Raw genomic sequence first — 22782 nt, 5'->3', positions numbered from 1 at the left:
TGTAATAAATCCAGAGGTGCTCGAATGAATGTTCACGAGACTTCACCGAGATTTGTTCAGTTCCTGTGCAATTTCGAGCGGAAGTATAAGTGTTCGGATAATATTCTCAAAATACGTAAGTACTGGTCGATTTTCATTTCATATTCTACTTTGATTTATGTTAAAACATCAACATCTTTTAAGATGTATGTCTTATTTCACCATCTAGCGGTTTTTTGAATTAAACGATGATATTCAGAACAGAGTTATCGTTCGTGTTCAACCACGTGTAGAGTGGTTGATAATATAAACATTAGGTTGCTTAATAAAATCATAGCCATGGTTGATGCTTGTGGTGTGCAATACCAATTTTTAAGAAAATTAATGGGTGAATGTTTTGCATAAAAACTTAGTGTATCGAGCCATTTTCAAGGAAGATTCTGCATAAAATAGCACAGTCTGTTTCACTATTGATATTATTACTAGGTCAGGCGCGGATCGAAAATTAATTCTTACGCATGTTAATTGTCGCAACAGCAGAAAAAAACTATTTTTTGTATTGTCTTGTTTATTTCTAGAACACATTTTATCCACCAATTAATGAAGATAAAGTTTAAAATCAATAAACCTCTAGAATTTATATTTGACTACAAGTACCTAGATTCTCTGAAATAGACTACAAACACTAGTCACAATTTTTACTGCGAAACAGAAAGGGTCAAATAAAACCACTTGGTCTAAAATTTAAATGACAATAACATTCGCAAGGGTGTTCTGTTCATAGTTGTCGCTTTAGTTGCCCCAAACTTTCTCCTAATAAACAATCTTTGGCTTATCGAACCCGGAAAGCGGACCAAGAGTTGTCATTTTATATGTAAACAAACCACGCCACTGTATCTGGGACTGATGATGGCGTTTAAAAGAATTTCAGCGACAAGTGAAGAAATGACATTTGCGGTAAAATGTATGAGGATATTTTAGTATTGATTATATACACAGAATGTGGTGGGGTAAAAGGAGAATAAACAAGTCTGACACTTGCCACGAGCGAAGATGGCTCAGTTCTACGTACACATACATGTATGTACGTACCGGTATACCCCCTTTGCACCTTCCACTTGCGTATCAGCTTCTTTCATATCATCGTTTACTTCGTTTATTGACTGTTGATTGCCGATGGAAAGGTGTAGAAATAGAAAAATTCATGTCTATTATTTCGATTGGTAAGTAAGTAGGTAATACATGTACATTATACATTTATTCAATGTACATGAAGTTAACACGGAGTACATACAAATTAATTTTTGTTTAACGCCATTGTCGCAAACCAGGGTCAACATGTACGTGAGTTTTGCATATAATTTAAATAAAAGGGGAAAGTCTATGTTGGAGAAAAAATGAACTGTTCTGTGAAATCCATAAGCTCTGGAATTGCGTAAGCGTGCATATATCTATAACTCCGGCTACGAAAACGAGCTGACCAATCATAAAGTTTTAATACCGGCGGTGTGTATTGTTTATGCGTGACGTAACTGACAAAGTTGATCGTGACGCTATCGGTAAAAAAGCATACCAAAATCCGTTTTGATAATATCTTGTAAGTTGTTCTTGAAGAAGAATTATACTTTACTCATAATTAAACTAAAATACATTCATTATATTTAAATTTGAGTGAAGTTAACATTAAAAACTACATTGTATATTAATGTATAATGTTCTGCGGTTTCAATATCAGAAACGGGATTTTTATAAATATTTACTTACCTCAGAAATCTTTAAAAATGTCGATATGTGATTTTTTTCTGTAAGTGTATAGCTAGATCAACAATGAACGCGCATATCTATTCGTATGCATTTACATTTATTTAGGAAAAAATATATGGTTATAAATTTGATTTATTAAATCGGAATTTGAATTATTTTACTTTGGGAATAAACCCCGTTTCAACAATGGCTCCACTTGATCTGTTGATTTCAGACTTGTGACGATTGATTCTCTGAAGTCATCGGACAATGTTTTGCCTTAATTGTATCAGTCTCTCCCGAATTGGGTATTTTAGAGCTAAAACTTGGTAGTAATTGATGTGTATGATCATGATGTGTAATATATTAATAAACACATACCAAAGGTTATTCCTTTATGTCTTTTGAATCCATGTATCAAACAAAATAATTAGCAAAAATCACATAAAGCACTTATCAAACATAAATATTTAAAAAAAAAATGGAAAACAAAACGCAAAATTTAAGAAAAATTGCAATTTTAACACACTTGAACAAAGTAATGAAAACGAAAAACTGATCTCGATCATAATCGTTTTAAAATTGCTCTATAACAAATTTTTATCCTGTTTGCAGCCGTAATGATGTTTCCGGTTTTCATTAAAAAATACAACAAAAAAATCAAATTAATTTATCATCCTCATTTTTTATAAAATAATTTTTCAAAATGTTTTGTGGTTGTTGTTTTTTGTTGTTTTGGTCGATCAAACAAATATGTACTGGTGTATCGATTAACCTAGCTTAAGAATGAATTTAATTTTGACCTACGATAAGCTAATACGATAAAACATAACTTATGACCGTATACGCTTTATATACCCTGACTTACACAATGTCATAGATCTTATCAAATAGAAATTGAAAGTTAAAATTATCTTTTTTTTCTACGAATTTTAGTACGGAATCAAAAACCGTAAAAGGAACTCTATTTCGGTGTTAAATACAGGTGAGGTTTGATTCAATAGCACAAGCTAGAACCCCCAGTGTCCATAGTGCTTGGATTAGCTGGTTAGTGACCCATACGCATATGCACAAAGGCGTACACCATGCAGTTATGTTACAAAGCTAGCTAGCATACTACAGAGGGTGTTTAAGGATCAGAGGGTGCATATACTACAGAAGCAAACGTGATTAAACATGCATTTCTATAGGCTGAAGGAGAGTATATTTAATCTACAACAAGGACAGGCTTTAGAGGCAAAATTATAAAAACAAAGCGAAGTGCAAGGTGCAAGCAGAAAGCAGACATTATTGCATACATCAATGCTACATGAACAAGGCGAGCATGGAAATAGTGGTATAACACACATGATCCAGTAACGGGAAATAACTAAAGTAGGCCTATACCATCATCGCAAAGACTTGGAATCATTACATGTCTTCCAAAAGGTGACAAACCTAGGCAATTTTTAAAAAACTGGCGCCCAATTACTCTTTTGAATGTTTTCTATAAACTTATTTCAGGGTGCCTTAGTTATAGAATTAAATCCTCCTTAGATTTTTTAATATCGGAAACCCAATCTGGCTTCATTAAGGGTCGTTATATTGGTGAAAATACTAGGTTTGTCTATGATTTATTATCCTTCACTGAGTCTAAAAATATACCTGGTTTACTGGTGCTCATAGATTTTGAGAAAGCTTTTGATTCTATATCCTGGAAATTTATTTACAAAGTTTTAAAATATTTTGGTTTTGGTGAAAATATAATCACTTGGATAAAAATCCTAAACACCAAGATCACAGCTTCTGTTTTACAGTGTGGTGTGCTATCTGAACAATTTCCTATATATAGAGGTTGTAGACAAGGCGACCCGATTGCCCCATATCTTTTTATTCTTTGTGCAGAAATATTAGCTATCCTTATTAAACAAAATGTAAATATTAGAGGCATTGTAGCCAATGGAAAAGAACATAAAATATCCCAATATGCTGACGACACAACCTTGGTGCTTGATGGTTCTTCAGAATCCCTTTTTGCTGCTCTGGATACCATAGATCTTTTTTCAACTTTTTCAGGATTGCAGATAAATAGTTCAAAAACGAAAATTGTGTGGATAGGTTCAAAAAAATTTTCTAAACAAGTATACCATCATACAAGATGGAAACTGGAGTGGGGTTGTACAAAATTCAATCTGCTGGGAATAGAATTCTCTGTTGAGTTAGAAAAAATTGTTAGTCTAAATTATAGTGTTCAAATACCTAAAATCAAAGCTTTAATACAACAGTGGAAAAGGAGAATTCTTACTCCTTTTGGTCGAGTTACTGTAGTTAAAACATTACTTCTTCCAAAACTCAATCACCTTTTTATTTCCTTACCAAGTCCAGATAAAGAAATTATTTTTTCCCTTACCAATCTTTTTTATGAATTTATATGGAATTCAAAAATAGATAAAGTCAAGAGACAACTCATAACTCAAGACTACTTAAAAGGTGGTATTAAAATGTTGGATATTAACAATTTTTTAGTGTCATTAAAATGTTCATGGATAAAGAGGTTAACAAAAGATAACAAACCATGGACGGATATATTTTTAGACATTCATGGCAACAAAGTGGTAAAGCATTTGTTAGACTTTGGTGACAAATATGTACAAAACATAATAAATCATAGTAATAATTTTTGGAAAGATGTTTTACACTCATGGTTAAAAGTTTTAAGAACAATTGACTATTCATTATCTACAACAAATGTATGTGCTATGCCAATCTGGTACAATACAAATATATGTGTTGGTTATAAACCTATCATTGTTTATAATTGGTATGAACATGGTATTAAAACTATAGGTGACTTTCTAAATGAAGATGGTCAGTTTTTGAAACAGCATGATTTTGCACAAAATTATAGACTGTCTAATGTATGTACAATGCTATACAACAGTGTTATTAATGCAATATCTAGTTTCCTTAGATCTCAGTCTATAAAAAGATCTGATGTTAGAAAATATTACTATCCATACATTCCATTTTACTTTGAGTATGTTTTACTGTTTGAAAAATGTTCGAAAATCTTGTACAATCTTATTAATAGTAAAGATATTATACCAAGTTCCATTCAGAAATGGAACACTGAACTATCCATGCAACTAGAAATTAATGTTTCTGTTAAAGAGTTCTTTAAAGTATGTTTTAAAACAAGTGCTGATACCTCAGTACAATGGCTTCAGTACAGAATTCTTTTCAGAATGTTGCCTACAAAATACTATCTTAAAAAAATCAATGTAAGCACTGATGATTGTTGTTCTTTTTGCAAAGAAGATGTAGAAACAATTCAACATGTATTTATTAAATGTTTAGAAATACTGCCATTATGGAATAAACTCAGCATGCATATCTATTGTAAAACTACAAATAGAATTGGATTTAATGTTAATAATGTAATATTTGGTGAAATACCTCTAAATCAGGGTAACAAAGTTGTAAACTTTATAATTTTGTATACCAAACAGTATATTTTTAACTGTTTGAAACAAAAAAAGATCCCTCACTTAAAGGGACTATTACAACATATCTATTTCAAATATAAGGTTGAAAGATACATATCAATTAAATCATGTGAAATGTTAAAATTTGACAAACAATGGTCAAACTGGAAAAATATTTTTGAAATTTAATTCTCCTGTAAACAATTAGAATGTGTTTCTTATATTTATGTGTGCAAGTGTATCAAAGGGTGTGTGAGTGCCAATAAATATTTGCTTTGTCTTTTTGAATTCCTTGTAATAATTATGAAAATGACAATAAAAATTTAATAAAAAAAAAAAAAAAAAAAAGTAGGCCTATACCATCATTTTTTAAGAACCACCCCCCCCCCCCCTTTTCAGTTTGCTTCGGGGATATCATGTAAAATATTCTTCTCAGCTAGAGTGATCAACTCTAGAATGACGTCATAGTAAATGTAACGTCATTTTGAGAGTGATTTTGTCATGCTTGCACATGAAAATAGGTGCCTTTAAAGGGAGTGGAATTATATGGGCGGATCTTGAAATTTTAAAACTTTTAGTCCTTTCCTTTCAATAGTCTTTCGTAATTTGAAGAAAAGTCTTGACTGCATTATTTACACTGGTAGAGGAATAAAGAATGGATGACGAATTTTTCGAGAAGTAGCCATAGTAAAGGATTTTCAGACTGAAAATGCGGGTTACTACACCCAAAGGGGGTTGAAATTACATGACCAGGGAAAGATATTGTTTGTACTGCAATAAATAGAAATTGAATTTAAAAAATATGGACATGTATTGACAAATAAGATAGATAACATTTATACAAATGTTAAAATATTAATGTAACGTTGAATATTGATTTTCACTGCAGAATATTATAACGTTATATGTTGTTTTTTTTGTTTTTTTGTTTTTTTTTTTTTTTATAGATGTCTGTGGTAAATATTTTACATCAATGAATGAAGATCGGCTATAAATCAAGAATATGCGCCTATAATTACTCTTTTCATAATCATACGCAGGCACGTACCATAGCTTTTGAAAGTGTGCGGTTGGGGGGGGGGGGGGGGGTGTGCTCATCCAAATATCTTTTCATGCAATAAACAGAAGAGGGAGTATTCCCAAATAGGAAATTTTTTTAAACCGGGGGGTGGGTGGGGGACAACAACGCTAAACTGAATGCACAATGCATATAAATTCAATAGTTGACACCGCATGTAGCAGCACTGTGTTATATAGACTAAAATCGCTGGTGAAAAAAAAGTTCGGGAAAATGTGTGAGCGTGACGTCAGACAGTTAAAAGTGACGATAGCATTCCTGTAGTCTGCGTCTTACATGTCGGGGAGAATGGCTGTGTGTATATGGTGTTAAGAAGAGATTGTAACGTGATTATTTTCTGCTGTGGATAAAATGGTCGCGATCGACACCGGAGATAGTTTGTTGTACAACGCGGGTGTAAGTACAGGTGACGGTACTCGGGAGATTATGGAATTTTATCAATAGGTGATTTCGTGCATAACGTTATGTCTGCTGTGTTACAGTGTACATGTTGTAGATTACGCTAAAGGAAGTCTATCACCGTACCTATTGTAGTCGTATGTTTAATTCTGCGTCGGTTTTCGGATACAATATTGGATTTTATTGGCCTGAAGTAAATTGTTTACGACTTCAGGTAGAAAAGAGATCGAAGAGCAAATTTGAGGCATGCGCAGAAGGGTTAGTCCATGCCAGGCATGGACTAACCCTTCTGCGCATGTCTCAACAAACATTAGAGCACAAAAATAACTAACCCCCCCCCCCCCAATCTGTAAATAAAGAAAAACACAACAGATGATGAATAAATAAATAATAAAACCAATAAATAAATTAAAAAAATAAATATAAAAGTACATGACTCGTACATACACACTTTATTGAAATGATTATAGTTGTATATGTATACACATGTAGACTTTAAAATTAGAAATGATAATTTTAAAAATACTATATAAGGTGTGTCAATGAATGTAACCCTCAAATGTTCTCTTCTACACCATGCATCATCATTATTGCAAAACTATTGTATAACTATAGCAACTAAAGCTAAAATCAGAATTTTATTGAATTCCGAGTTAAATAATTATTCCGAGTTCAAATAATACCCTGTTTATTTATAACCTTGTAAAAGTTGCAGTTTGGAAAACTTATTTGACATCACAAGAATTAGATTACCAGAGTAAAACCGGTATCATTATACTTAATGCTAAAATTTTCCCACTAACAACAATAGACTGTCTGGTATAGTATCTTATACAGTCATGTATATTCAAAGCTTTGAGATTAGGTAATGATGTTAAGATGTTTCATTGAATACTGTAAAAGCACATATTTTCAATGGGTTAAAATTTCGTTGTTTTTAAATCAAATAAAATTATGTTGGGATTTAATTTCGTCATAACGTAATCTCTAAAATGTATTTCACATCAACACTGTGTTTATGAATACTTGGGTTGAAAATACGTCATGGATATAGTTTCATTGATAAATACTGCCAATGAAAATAACAAAACTAGATCCTCAACGAATATTTCTTCTTCTACAGTATGATTAATGTAAACTGTGAAATACTAGAGATGAGGAATGAATATCCATGTAAAATCACAAGAAGAACATCATGCAGACTTTTTGAAAATCTGGCTTTTATTTTTTGGACAGATGTAAACTCCATCTTTCTTTGCTTCGTTTATGTCATGTTAAAGCCCTCCCCTTATTTCACCCTTCCTTATTTCACTAGTTATTCATTGTGTGTAAGATCACCTCTATGCGCTGTCTCTCCACAATACACTATATAGTCATCATACCTCTTGCTATAACAAGACGCCCTCCCCTAATTTCACTAATTATGTATTACATGTAAAATCACCTCTATGCGCTGCCTCTCCACATCTTCCACTTTCTCCTGGTAAGCCGCCGGGTCGTTCTTCTCTAACTCCTCTAGAGCCTTCTTCTCATGTTTCAGCTTCTCTTTCTTTAACACCCGGTGATATCTGTCAACATTACAAAAACAAAATCCTGATATCTGTCAACATCATGAAAACAACAAGTGATATCTGTCAATATCATACAACAATATCCAGTAGTATCTGTCAACATCATGAAAACAACAAGTGATATCTATCAATATCATATAATATCGAGTAATATCTATAAAAATCATAAAACATATCTTGTGATATCTGTCAACATCATAAAACATCTTGTGATATCTGTCAACATCATAAAACAACATCTGATACCGGTAATATCTGTCAACATCATGAAAATGACACCAAGTGATATCTGTAAATATCATAAAAACAACCTCCTGTATGTGGTATCTGTCAATTTTTTAAAATAATATTTAATGACCCAGAATACGTAAATACTTTGTGCTAAGATCAACTATGATGTGGCTTTTTGTAGCAAACAATCATGATAAAATTCTAAAGAGTTGACCTACTTTTTGCTCTTGATTCTTTTCTGTCTTTTAGCCTTTGCTTCTTTGTATGACATCAGAGCTCGGAACTTCTGTAGTTCTGCTCGACGCTCTTTAGCCTGTGTGATACAATAAATTCAGTTAGCTCGAGAGTTACCGCAAGTTCTATTTGCATCATTTCATAAACTGTACATTCCTTATTTAACTCAATTACTTTATTCTGCAATGTTGCTTTTCTGTATCAATTTGCAGTTGAGATGAGTACCAAACTTGTTGTAATGTCATATAACTCATAAGTCAAAACAATTATCAACTTGAGAGATTTCAAAATCTGTAATATATGCTTGCCACATTTTTAAACATATGTTAATGTGAAATTTTGCCTTCAACTAAGAATTCACTGTAGCTATTAAAAGATTTCAAAAGACCTTGCAAGGTCATCACCAAGGTAATGACCTACCTCCTCTAGATCCATGGCTGCCAGTGCCCTCTCCTCTGCGGGGGTGAGCTCATTGTTCTCAGTGGGGAGAACATCACTATTCCCGCTCAATACGGCCGCGATCTCCAGCTCCAGGGGTGTGCGTGGCTGCCAACACAAGTTGGGAGGGTTATTAAACAGAAAATCAGTTTACGTAGAGAAGGACTCCGACACAAGGTGGGAGGGTTAATAAATAGAAAATCAGTTTATCCAGTGATGACGGCTGATACTGAAGGCTTCACAGTCTCTACATTCTACAGCTTGTCACTCACCTTTAGCTGTTTGAACTTCCCTGTTGTGTTCAGTAGGTGGACTTCAGATTTCTGGAGAGGAAACTGCAGCTGTTCCACCTGTATAAAAAATACATTGGTCCGAGAATACAACCTTGATTACATGATACAAGAGCTATATGATGTATTCTCAAACTCAAACTGACAATGAAGGTATGTCCACAAAATGTGTTCTACTCTTTACTCAACATTATATTATTTAAATATTTTTTATCAAAAATTTTTAACATGCATATTTTTCAGACCCTCAATTGTGTTTGATGCCTATTGCTATGGTTACCTGTCTGTTGCTATTGACAACAGAGTCCCACTTAGAAACCTCCTTGCTTGTATTTTTGTATGCCACTTCTCTCTCAATCTGTAATTAATGAGATAGACCAATGATTATTTCATTTCTACAAGCACATGACAACAGGATTCTGTTATAAATCTGCAGGTACTCTGTTAGATTAATAGGATTTATCTTTGGTTTAAACTGTACAGTAATATTTGTTCCTAGAATAATATAAGCATATTAAGAATATGCTCTTAGAATTTTCATTTTTTAAGCTATGACTTGTGTTGACATATGTTGCAGATCTATTTGTATCAGAATCTCTTCCTTTACCTTTTCTTTTTGGTGCTTTGGGACTGACAGAACTTTCTGGTTCTGGACCCGGTTTAGCTGGTTCTTGAGAGAACCGTGTTTGGCAAAAGTCTTCAGAGTCCCCACCAACTAATGTAGCTTAACCTTAGTGTCATCTGAGAAAAAAAACAGTAAGTACATGTAGTACTAAATACATGCCGTATATATTCACAAATGTAGGCAAATGCAAAGTCTTCATTAGTGCATAAAGTGAGCAAAATAATTTTTTTTCCATGGAAAAGTCTCTAATGCATCACATCTTTTCTCTTATTCACTTGATTTTCAATCTGTTGTACAATACATTACAATCACCTGTGGCCGCTGTGAAGTTGAACTCTGACACCTGATTGGTTGGCACTGTCCTCTGGCTTCTCTTGTTTCTGTATCAACAAAATGCAACACAGAACATGTAAAAAATACTCCCCCCATCAGTTTAAAATACAATGTAGTACATGAATTTAGATTTATAAATGAATTTATTAAAGTTCAATATTCAGTATGTAGTTAATAGTACATTCATGCAGACAAACAAAATAGTGATTTTTTTTGCTCTGAATACTTGCAAATGTTTATAATTATGTTTTGTTTTTGCACAAAACGCTGATGGTTCCTTTTCAATGTATAGTTTATGTTATAGTTACTCATGTTACTGACACACATCAATGTGTGATGTATAATATGTTATAGTAATTACTGTCACACGTCAATGTGTGATGTATAATTCATAGTTACTGACACATGTCAATTTGTGATGTATAATAAATGTTATAGTTACTGACACATGTCAAAGTAAGATGTAGAATTTATAGTTACTGACACTTTCTTTCCGCCAAGCCCAGAGATGGCATCCAACAACTTGGCATGTCTTTTGTCATCATCCTGTGAAAAAAGGCAACATTTAGACTGAAGAATGGTTCCAGTAGATTTTCATTGTCTAAGTGCACACATATAGTACACAAGATATATACAATGTCAGTAAATCAGGCATTAATAATTTGCAAATGGTTTGAAGTCGGTGTCATGCAAGTGATCTCCAAGGGATAGAAATATCAAACGAAAAGGGGGTATATGTGATGGTGTGTATAATGTAGATTTATATGTATAAATCTAAATATAAATATTAAATACCTCGTCCTCGCTGGCGCTAGGAGCATTTATAAGATCCTCCTCGTCCTCCATCATTTCTGTGATCAGTTATGAGCAGATGAATCAGTCAACAGTGTTACAGCTCGTTAGACTTCAAAATTCACGGGTAACTATACAACCAGGAAATTAAAGTCTTCAAGCTTATTTATCAAAACTGATACATTTGACAGCAGAAATACCAGAATAAACAGAAAGACGACTTTTTTTTATTTACGTCCAAACCATGTGGCGGAAATTGAAAATTAATTGAATAACAAACCCGACTATAACAAACCATTCAGAGGATTCTCTTATATACGGGATTTTAAAGAAAAATGAATGAAACATACTCACATTTTTAAAATTGATAGATAATTTATAAAATATTATTGAAGACAATTTACGATTTTTTCGCATAAGAAATAATAATAATCGGGTTCGAAATGCTGATTTCAGCATGGTGCGTGCAAACCAAAAGAACTGACGAAATAAAAATGTAATCTAGTTTATAGAACAATAGGGTCTCTTTTTTGGGAGAAATGAAAGCTGCATAATCAACATGGATGATATAGAAGATATAATGCGAATGGATAAAGAAAAGCTGGCAGCGCCAATAAAAACCATTGAGGTACAATCTTATTCTGTTATGATATTTTGGGGGAAACTTTTTTTTTTGGCACTAGGCCTAGCCTATAATATGTATAACAACTGTATAAATGACAATATATTTAAAACCCGATTCAGTGATAGGCGTGTGTTTGTACTGTTTTGTCTTTACTTGCTGGGAGCAAGTCCTTATGGACGTCTTGATGACAGCTGGTCTGTCTAAATTAATCAGGTTGGAATTGTTCCCAACCTGTAAATACCATAAAATGTATCATGAAATTTACTACTGATATCATCTCTTTTCTTGCCTCTGATAGTCTTTTAAACACCTTTACCAGTCCCCTAAACAGAAGTTGTGCAGTTTGTTTACATGTAAAAATGGCATAACTCTCGATCTCAGTGTAAATTGAACATACTTTTGATTTCCGAGGACGGTAGCTAAATGTTCTGGAGAATTTAAAGTCTGAGACAATTAAAGAAAAGATATCAGTAGAAGATTTCATGAAGAATTTAATGGTACTAATTGTTTTCACAGAATTTGCGTATAAATAAGGTTAATCAGTCCAAAAGCACACATTTTCGTGCAAGAAATTAAAAATTTTTCAATGGGTGGCACTGTAGCTCCCAGGTCGTTTATCCAAATTTTTACAGACCTGGCGCTACAGACCTGCAGCTACCATTAGTCCATACAGGTGCCAGTTTTTATATTACAGGCCTATATTTTAGTACATAATATACTCTGTCCCAAATTAATTATGCAGCACATATTTTCTTCAATTATTTGATACTTATAAATTATACCTCAGGGTTCAAATGATATTCATATAATAATAAGGAAATATTATAAGATTTCTATTTTGAAACGTGACTCCTTCTTACATGTCAGGTTTCAAAACTGTCATAGATAATGACTAAAAATAATATGTCTACTGCAATTTGCATTGCAAAGTACATAAAAGTACCCCAGATAATAACATCAAACAATTGTGCAAGTAGTCCCATTAGTACTTCTGAATGGAGACAAGACGTCAACATTTCCCATTGTAAATTTCTGTATGAAGTCTGTTTTAGTTCCTGTGCTTTGCAAATTTGATTTGAAATGCGATATATTTTGATATTAATAATTATTAGGGATGGGACGATCCACCGATGCACCGGTGCATCGCGGTATTTATTTTGACGATATTTGGATCGATACATTTACCATTAATACAACGATACCTTACCGAACTTTTTTTTATTTTCCAAAAACATCCGAGCTTCATATATCGGCTATTTTTAGTCCGCGCGCCTATTATGAAAGTACAAAGATGGCGGAAAACCTCGTAAAGTTGTCAAAACAGTTAGGACGCTATATATGGAGTGTGGAAAACTTTTGGATTACTAATTAATGAAAAAGTAGTGTATATGAGACTAAAGTAATTTGTAAATTGTGCAAGGCTCATTATGAATATAACAAAATAACTTTGGACATGTGGTAATACATCGACAGATTGAATAAATGTTATACCTTTATTCATGTTTTCATTTAGTTGCAATGTATCATGATATGTATCGTATCGCATCTCATGTATCGTGATATGTACCGAATCGGCTAAGTACAGTATCGTCCCAGCCCTAATAATTATAATGTACCTGTTTGTACCAGATTATATAATCAAACTTAGATGTTAATACATATCCATGATATCTTAAAGTTAGGAATAGGACTGGGACGATACACTGTTTTCTGTATCGATATGTATCACATTGCATCATTTTGTCATGATTTCTGAAATATCACAATATTTTTGTTTTTTATAATAAAGTTCATTTTTATGATTTTAATTGGTCTGGTATTGCCCTTCTTTCATAAAATATCAATTTATAAAAATAATATTTGATCATTGTGCACAGGAGAAATGGAAATTGCTGCCAGCTTTTCTGAAGGTGAAAGGACTCGTCAAGCAGCACATTGACTCCTTCAATTTCTTTATCAACGTAGAGGTATGGTTTAAAACTCTAAAGTTTGTCTTATTGCCATGTTGCTTTTAAGGGGGACAACTCTTGAAATGAATTGAAAAATTATTTCCCTTGAACACAGTGATGTGGAGTAGTAATATGTTTTTGTTGATGAATGTTTGTTGTTCTGATTTATTGAGTGATTTTTTTTTCATTTAATGCATGTTGTAATATTTCTGCGATAAGTTTTTAAACATTTTTGTACTCAACAGATTAAAAATATCATGAAAGCTAACGACAAGATCCTCAGTGATGCAGACCCTAACTTTTATATGAAGTATGTAGGATAATTAGTACAAAAACTCTGATAAATGTTTGTATATATATTTCACCTTGTAAACTTTCAATTAGTTGCATTCATAATTTTAGAAATGCAGTTGCATCTATCAAAAGTTGAAAATGTTTTAAAAGTTAAATTACGAACATATTAAGTAAAAAAAAATTTTGAGTAAACACTGGTAAACATGGCGTTGTGAAGTGTTATACTCATCTACAATATTTACTGTGATAAAATTGTGTTTTTGCTTGTAGATATTTGAATATCTATGTTGGAATGCCCGATGTAGAGGAAGGATTTAATATAACGAAGCCTATCTCTCCTCATGAAGTAAGTCTCTTGCTCTGTAACCATTGTTGATGATAACGTCGTAAAATCATACCCAGATTGTTAATTTTTCTTTGCATTATTTATCATATTTCTCTTTGTATCCAGTCTAATATTTCACCACCCATTTTATGTGCCGTATGTTTTCTGACATTGCATTAAATGAATACCTTCATTTCAAATTTGTAAGTTAAAAAAACAAACTAAATTAAACATATGCCATTTTGAGCTGATCAATTGCTTATAAGGAGGAATAGAAATTGAATTAAGTTTTTTATAACAGTATGTAAAACAAGCTTTCTGTGTTTCCTTATTAAAAATCTTTTAAGGTGATGTTCAGTATCAAGAGCCCAGCATTCTGTATATTTCAGTGTCGTTTACGAGACATGACCTACTCAGCACCTATTACCGTGGATATTGAGTACACTCGCGGAAACCAGAGAATCGTCCGCAATAATCTGCCAATTGGAAGGTTGTATAAATCAAACAGAAATATCCAGTATAATATATGATAAAGGACGTTCAAGAATTTTTATTCTGCATATGCTCTGTCTTTATACATGTATTTAAACATATAAAGGATGTTTTTAATCAAATGGAATTAACATACTCTAAAATACAAATTGAAAAATATTATACAACGAAATTCTTTTCAAAGTACAATTATTGTTCACTGAAATGAATAAACTAACTAAAACAAATGAAATGATATGTGTATCACAATGATAAGAATTATCTTGTTGTTCTAAGGTTTAGTTTTGTCAAATACCGTACTACTTTCTTAAAATTTTACAAACACAGTGACACCCCTTCCCCCTCCAAAACAATTAAAAACAAAACAAAGATACCGTCACACTGAAATGAATTTGTACACATGTATAACTATATATAACTATATTACTTGTATAATGTGCTCAAAGAAACAGCGTCGGAGGATCTTTTTTTAGGATGCCCATCATGTTACGCAGCTCAAACTGTGTCCTGAATGGGAAAAGTCCAGCGGAAATGGCGAAACTAAATGAATGTCCCATGGACCCAGGGGGTTACTTCATCACCCGGGGGACAGAAAAAGTCATCCTTATCCAGGAGCAGCTATCTAAAAATAGAATGATAGTGGACACAGATACCGGACGGAACCGCTCTATAGAGTGCTCTGTAACTAGGTCAGTGTTTGATCCATAGCATTAACCAAAACTGGGTTAGTGAAGCTAGCTTATTTGTAGAATTTTCTCTTTATAGATCAATGTCTGTCCAATTTGCATTGCAGTCTAGTTTAGGTCAATAATTTTTGGGAAAAAATAGTCTGATTTTAGTAATTTCAAATATAAAAACTTTTTATCTTGTATACAATCTCCCCTAAAAAAAATTGGAATACTGATCATGCTGATAAAAATCTTTTTTCAATAAAAATATGTTTTTAGCTCACCTGAGTTGAAAGCTCAAGTGAGCTTTTCTGATCACTTTTTGTCCGGCGTCTATCTGTCCATCCATCTTTCTGTCTGTAAACTTTTTACATTTTCACATTCTTCTCCTAAACCACTGGGCAAATTTCAACCAAACTTGGCACAAAGTATCATTTGGTACAGGGAAGTCAAGTTTATTAAAACAAAGGGCAACACCCTATTTTAAGGGGAAATAATTAGGATTTATTGAAAATGTTTGAGTTATTTTTCAAAAATCTTCTTCTCAAAAACCATTCGTTTAAAAAAGCTGAAACTTGTGTGGAAGCATTCTCAGATAGTGTAGATTCAAATGTGATAAAATCATGGTCCTTGGGGGTAAAGTGGGCCCACAATGGGGGGGGGGGTTGAATTGTTACAAAGGAATATATTGAGTTAATCTTTAAAAATCTTCTAGTCAAATACCATTATGCCAGAAAAACTGAAACTAATGTGGAAGCATCCTCAGATAGTGTAGATTCAATTTTGTTCAAATCATGGTACCCGGGGGGTCAGATGGTGTAGATTCAAATGTGTAATGGGTAAGGTCTGCCACAATAGGAGGTCAAAGTTTTACATAGGAATATAAGGAGAAATTTTATTTTAAATCTTCTACTCAGAACATGACTGGCCAGAAAAGCTGTAACTTATGTGAAGTATCATCAGGTAGTTTAGATTCAAGTTTGGTCAAATTATGATCCCCGGGTGTAGGGTAGGGGCACAATGGGGAGGGGTTAAATCTCTTCAAAGAAATATATTGAGAAAAATCCTTTTCTAAAAAAAAACATTTCAGAACTTAGAAAAGGTACAACAATAGTGAAAGCAACCTTAGATAGTGTAGCTCCAAATTCATCAAAATCATATTTTCAGTAGTAGGGTGGAGCCACATTGGGGGGGGGGGGGGAACATTTTAAATTCACCAAGACTCAAATGTTATAATATATGGTTTTACTTATATGCGAGCATTTTGACATGCATATATATTGTTGATTCTGAAAAATTGTTTAGACCTTGGCCCCTGGACAATTCTTGGGCTTTACAAGTTTGATGTAGGTTTATATCCCATCTGATTTAGATCTTCTTGAAAACTGTAATGCTCAATATGTGAAATGACTATACCTTGACAAAAAGAGATCAATGATTAACAGAATATCCAGGGAAAATACAGGATCTGTAAGACCACATTGTTCATATTTTTTTTTTGTATATGACTCGTAAAGTTGAATTTTTAACTAAGGTCTATTGTTGCTCAGGTGAGCAATGTGGCCCATGGGCCTCTTGTTTTCTTCACCACTACATGTTTTAATCTGGTATAAAATATACATCATAAGTATCATGTCTATGAATGAATTTTGGTGTTACAGTTCCACTCATGAACGCAAGAGTAAAACGTACGTCTCTACAAAACACGAGAAATTCTATCTAAGGCACAACACATTCACCGAGGTAAGAAGTTAAGCTGGTTGTCGATCCTGTCGGTGATGTCCTTAATTTGGATGCTTGTTTGAGATTTGATATGATTCAGAGTCATATAGTGTCCAGTTTACACACTGACTTAATTTTTTATTTTTTAATCATTGAAATTATATTTACTTTCAATTGATTATCTTTCTGGGATTGAAAAGTCAAAATGCATCCTATTTTTTTTTAGTAAAGACACTCATTTCCAAGCTACATGTACATTTATATGATTGTGTATATTGCAAGGATTATGAAGTCTGCATGCTTGTTTTTTATATGTTTGGTGTGTTGGGGTTTTTTTTGGTTGAAAACTTTATTCCCTTTATTAAAAACATTTCTATGTTGATGGTTTTCAAAGAGATTAAATATTTTACAGTAAATGTCTTTTGTAACAACACCCCTGTATTGAATGTTTTTCAGGAGTTTGATTTATTTGTTTATTTTTAGGACATTCCTGTAGCGATAGCCTTCAAGGCGATGGGGATGGAGTGTGACCAGGAGATTGTCCAGATGATCGGGAGTGAGGAGGAGATCCTGACATCCGTGGCACCCTGTCTGGAGGAGTGTCACCGCGCTCAGGTGTTCACTCAGCTACAGGTAAGATCCAGGTAACAGTGATAGGGGAGATCCAGGTAACAGCTACAGGTGAGATTTAGGTAACAATGACAGGTGAGATTTAGGTAACAGTGACAGGTGAGATTTAGGTAACAGCTACAGGTGAGATCCAGGTAACAGCTACAGGTGAGATTTAGGTAACAGCTACAGGTGAGATCAAGGTAACAGTGAAAGGTGAGATCAAGGTAACAGTGAAAGGTGAGATCCAGGTAACAGCTACAAGTGAGATCCAGGTTACAGCTACAGTACAGATGAGATCCATGTAAAAGTTAAAAAAAGTTTAAACTTATAGATTAAATGACTGTTTTTCAGGCTCTGAAGTACATTGGACAGAGAGTAAGGCAGAGACGGGTATGGGGAGGGTCTAAGAAAACCAAAGTGGATGAAGCCAGAGAGGCTCTGCATGACATTGTCCTGGCACATGTACCAGTGAGTAGATAACTCTAGAGGAGTCCTGTATGGCCTCAATCAATAGCATGTGACTACATGTCCTATAGCTAGCATGTACATAATTTTATATATGTGTGTTTAGATTTTAAATCTATGTCGGTACATGCATATAAATAAGAACAATGAATTGCCTTCCATTATAAACTATGCTTATGTGCTGGCGTAAACTGAAACATAGACTGGTTCACATCACACATTCCAGTGAGAAAACTAAAAAAGAGTTCCACAATTATGCCCACATGTACACCATTATAAGCCAGAAATTAGTGTCAAATTAAGCCGGAGTTCATAAACATTATTCCATAGCTTGTATTGATGATGAGGTACAACATGTTACTTAAAGATTTCTCTGCCTTGTAAACAGGTTGTAGAGTGGAACTTTAAGCTGAAGGCTGCCTACCTTGCGCTGATGGTCCGAAGGGTCATCCTGGCGAAAGGTGAACAGGTCAAAGGTGACGACAGAGATTACTATGGCAACAAGAGGCTGGAGTTGGCCGGGCAGCTCCTCTCCCTGCTGTTTGAAGATCTCTTCAAGAAATTTAACTCAGAGGTGAAGACAAATGAAATATATTCTGTTTTAAATTTATGATACATAGATTGTACATGTACCCGGTATGTATGAATTGTATAGATGTTTTTGTCTGACTCCATACAATTATGCAACACTTTCCTTTCTTTTTTGTATACATATTGTTTATTTATGTAAATATACAACTATCTTAATGCCCCGTGAGTGCCCCTATTAATTGGTTAATTAATTGAATTTAATGAAAATGAATCGAAACGTAGTACAGTGTACTCCTACTTAGTCAGTTTAGTCATGCTTTGAATACATCTCTGTAGGTCATGATGTTGGTTTCTAACTCTTTCCTCCTCTATGTGTTGATGTTATCAGTGTAATAGACCTTTATTCCCCACATTTCCACATCTTGTTGTTCTTTTATGACCAGCTGAAGAGGATAGCAGACATGACGATCCCCAAACCCCGAGCGGCTCAGTTTGACATCATCAAGCACATGAGACAGGACCAGATTACTAACGGCCTGGTCAATGCCATCTCTACAGTGAGTCGATCAGTTGGTTGCGATGAGAGTGATTTATCAATAATAATCTCACCACCATCTCCACTGTCAGTGTCAGTATCAGTATATCCAGGAACTTAATAAGATTAATGCCATCTCCACAGTAAGTGTGAATCAAGTCACATACTTAGTGATGTCAGTGCCATTTTGAAAGTAAGTGATTATTAAAGTCAGGATCAATGCCATCTCTACAGTAAGTCACTTAAAGTCAAGAAATAAAATGAATGTTTATGGCATATCTACAGTTAGTGATCAATTTAGTCAGGGAGGCAGTAATGTTATAACTTTTATCTACAGTAAGTGGTTGTGGTGAGTCACTTGAAGATATTGGGAAAGTGGTTGATTTCATAAAGATATTATTACTTTCAGGAAGTAATAACACTTTGCTAATGCTTGTGTCTGATTAACGAATAATGATTAACCTCATTGCTGTGTTTTATGACCTAGTCATAGTATTATATTATGGTATTGATATACCATATGCAGGTACATATGCTGAGCTAAATGACTACAGTATATGCTACATGTATGTACATGGCTTTGCTGAATCTGTTGTAGGGGACTGGTCCATCAAGAGATTCAAGATGGAGAGAGCTGGAGTGACTCAGGTGCTGTCTCGTCTCTCCTTTATCTCGGCCCTGGGGATGATGACTCGCATATCCAGCCAGGTTAGTATGGCTCATCTCATCTCATCTCAGAATTACATGTACCGTAATCCGGTGATTATAATACGCACTTTTTCCCCAGCATTTTTTACCTTGAGAAAGGGGTGCGTATTATACATCCCTACAGGATTTGGACATATTTTTTCCCTAGCTGAAGCACGGGGTATCATACTGCCGTATTACCTATGCTGTTCACAGACAGGACCAATACCCCGCTATACATCGTAACATTCCTTCATTATCACATATATATTATTATTTAACTATTAGGAAATCATTGTTAAAGCATGTAGTTAAAGAAAATGTACACTTTAAGTCTGTTAATAAATAAACTGTTTCAAAATGGCCTTTAAAAATTAATTTGAGCTGCCTATTCTTTATCTCCGTGTACATCGCCATTACAGCTGTTATTAATAGAATGCGGACTTGGATGGCCACGTGCTATTTGTAACCGATCTTTAAAAACAGCTTACACATCATTTGGCTCATTTTTAACCATTTTCATGTAATGCTAATTAATTTATTGCAAATAATTATGAATATAAATAATTATATAACCTATTCTGTTAATTGAAGCCATTGAAACAGTTGTGCTCCCCCTCCGCTAACGCTTGACACCCCCGTTAGGCTATGTGTACTATACACAACACAACTATTTGTGCATATATTTTATTATGTTCCAGGCCTCTAATTGATCGGAGTCATTTAAGAATTTAATTAGGTCCGTTACATACCTGTACATTGTCCGTTTTTCACTTCACAGGTATTGTAATGACTAAACAATTTTATAAGTAGTTGATTTTATTTACGGTAGAATATTTAATACTAGCTACCTATAGGTCTATTTAAAACATTGATTATGAATTAAAGATACTACCGTGATGTATTAGTTACAATAAATCTGTATCTAAGAAAATATTGTGTTTTTCTTATTTCCGGTAGCGTATTCCCGCGATGAAGTTGAGCGTGCATACAAAGTATAACTGCTTTGTTGATACTCAGGATTACCGTTTGGTCAATTTTTTTGATGTGTATTATACATCCCAACAAGCTTTTTTTCACCATTTTCAGGTCCAAAGTGGGGGGTGCCTATTGTACACTACTGCGTATTATATTCACCGGATTCCGGTAGATAGTATGAGTAGCCTATGTTATCTTGATTTCATCTTGATGCAGTTGTTGATGTTGATCTATTTTTATGTGACAGTTTGAGAAGACGAGGAAAGTGAGTGGTCCCAGGTCTCTACAACCGTCACAGTGGGGGATGCTGTGTCCTTCAGATACACCAGAAGGGGAGGTAACTGCGTTTTAGTATTGTTTTTAAATCTCAATCAATAAGAAATCAACTGATCATTAACAATAGACAGTATTAAACATTTTTAATGAAAAATAAGGTAAATGCAAATATTTTGAGGCATCTTTGAATTGGTCTTATTCTGATTCATATATGAAATATGAAATTTCTAACATTAAAGAAATCCGAGCAACATGATTGAAATTGCCTTAAATTAATATTGTAAATATTTCAGGTAAAAGTTATTCTGACATGTATATTCTAATACTCTGAGAATGATAGGTTATCTGTTAGTCAGATAATATTTTTAGCTCACCTGAACCGAAGGTTCAAGTGAGCTTTTCTGATCACCCGTTGTCCGTCGTCCGTCCGTCTGTCTGTCCGTCCGTCTGTAAACTTTTCACATTTTTAACTTCTTCTCAAAAACCACTGGGCCAAATTTAACCAAATTTGGTACAAAGCATCCTTATGGAAAGGGGATTATAAATTGTTAAAATAAAGGGCACAGCCCTTTTCAAAAGGGAGATAATTGCAAAACAGTAAGTATAGGGTGCATGTCTTTAAAAATCTTCTTCTGAAGAACCACTGCACCAGAAATGCCAGTATTTACACAAAAGCTTGTATATATAGTGAAGATTCTAAATTGTAAAAATCGTGACCCTCGGACCAAAACTGGGGCCCCAGGCGGGGTTCAAAGTTTAACATAGAAATAAATAGGAATATGTTTAAAAAATCTTCTTCTCAAGAACCACTGCACCAGAAATGCCAATATTTACACAAAAGCTTGTATATATAGTGAAGATTCTAAATTGTAAAAATCGTGACCCTCGGACCAAAACTGGGGCCCCAGGCGGGGTTCAAAGTTTAACATAGAAATACATAGGAAAATGTTTAAAAAATCTTCTTCTCAAGAACCACTGCACCAGAAATGCCAATATTTACACAAAAGCTTGTATATATAGTGAAGATTCTAAATTGTAAAAATCGTGACCCTCGGACCAAAACTGGGGCCCCAGGCGGGGTTCAAAGTTTAACATAAAAATACATAGGAAAATGTTTAAAAAATCTTCTCCTCAAGAACCACTGCACCAGAAATGCCAATATTTACACAAAAGCTTGTATATATAGTGAAGATTCTAAATTGTAAAAATCGTGACCCTCGGACCAAAACTGGGGCCCCAGGCGGGGTTCAAAGTTTAACATAAAAATACATAGGAAAATGTTTAAAAAATCTTCTCCTCAAGAACCACTGCACCAGAAATGCCAATATTTACACAAAAGCTTGTATATATAGTGAAGATTCTAAATTGTAAAAATCGTGACCCTCGGACCAAAACTGGGGCCCCAGGCGGGGTTCAAAGTTTAACATAGAAATACATAGGAAAATG

General features: G+C 33.9%; 2 protein-coding genes across 2 annotated transcripts in view; one reads left to right on the top strand and one right to left on the bottom strand.

The window, feature by feature from the left end:
• LOC105329502 (U3 small nucleolar RNA-associated protein 14 homolog A) overlaps positions 1–11430 on the bottom strand; it is a 29834-nt gene extending 18404 nt beyond the window's left edge. The window contains exons 1-9 of the mRNA XM_066070923.1: positions 11181–11430; positions 10870–10931; positions 10365–10432; positions 10035–10168; positions 9708–9785; positions 9410–9487; positions 9120–9245; positions 8684–8778; positions 8108–8231 (exon numbers count right to left, since the gene is read on the bottom strand). Coding sequence (XP_065926995.1) covers positions 8108–8231; positions 8684–8778; positions 9120–9134 — 234 coding nt within the window. The 5' untranslated portion in view covers positions 9135–9245; positions 9410–9487; positions 9708–9785; ... (2 more) ...; positions 10870–10931; positions 11181–11430. The remainder of the gene's footprint in view (positions 1–8107; positions 8232–8683; positions 8779–9119; positions 9246–9409; positions 9488–9707; positions 9786–10034; positions 10169–10364; positions 10433–10869; positions 10932–11180) is intronic.
• Positions 11431–11621: 191 nt separating this feature from the next.
• The window catches only part of LOC105329503 (DNA-directed RNA polymerase III subunit RPC2), a 28776-nt gene continuing 17615 nt past the window's right edge, over positions 11622–22782 (top strand). Inside the window, exons 1-13 of the mRNA XM_066070901.1 lie at positions 11622–11805; positions 13680–13769; positions 13997–14061; positions 14316–14391; positions 14760–14860; positions 15336–15551; positions 17192–17273; positions 17736–17885; positions 18216–18332; positions 18718–18903; positions 19304–19433; positions 19994–20103; positions 21308–21397. Coding sequence (XP_065926973.1) covers positions 11737–11805; positions 13680–13769; positions 13997–14061; positions 14316–14391; positions 14760–14860; positions 15336–15551; positions 17192–17273; positions 17736–17885; positions 18216–18332; positions 18718–18903; positions 19304–19433; positions 19994–20103; positions 21308–21397 — 1482 coding nt within the window. The 5' untranslated portion in view covers positions 11622–11736. The remainder of the gene's footprint in view (positions 11806–13679; positions 13770–13996; positions 14062–14315; positions 14392–14759; positions 14861–15335; positions 15552–17191; positions 17274–17735; positions 17886–18215; positions 18333–18717; positions 18904–19303; positions 19434–19993; positions 20104–21307; positions 21398–22782) is intronic.

Source organism: Magallana gigas, chromosome 9 (genome assembly GCF_963853765.1).
Source record: "Magallana gigas chromosome 9, xbMagGiga1.1, whole genome shotgun sequence".
NCBI classification, from domain to species: Eukaryota; Metazoa; Mollusca; class Bivalvia; order Ostreida; family Ostreidae; genus Magallana; species Magallana gigas.
This window is presented reverse-complemented; position numbering and strand designations above follow the sequence as displayed.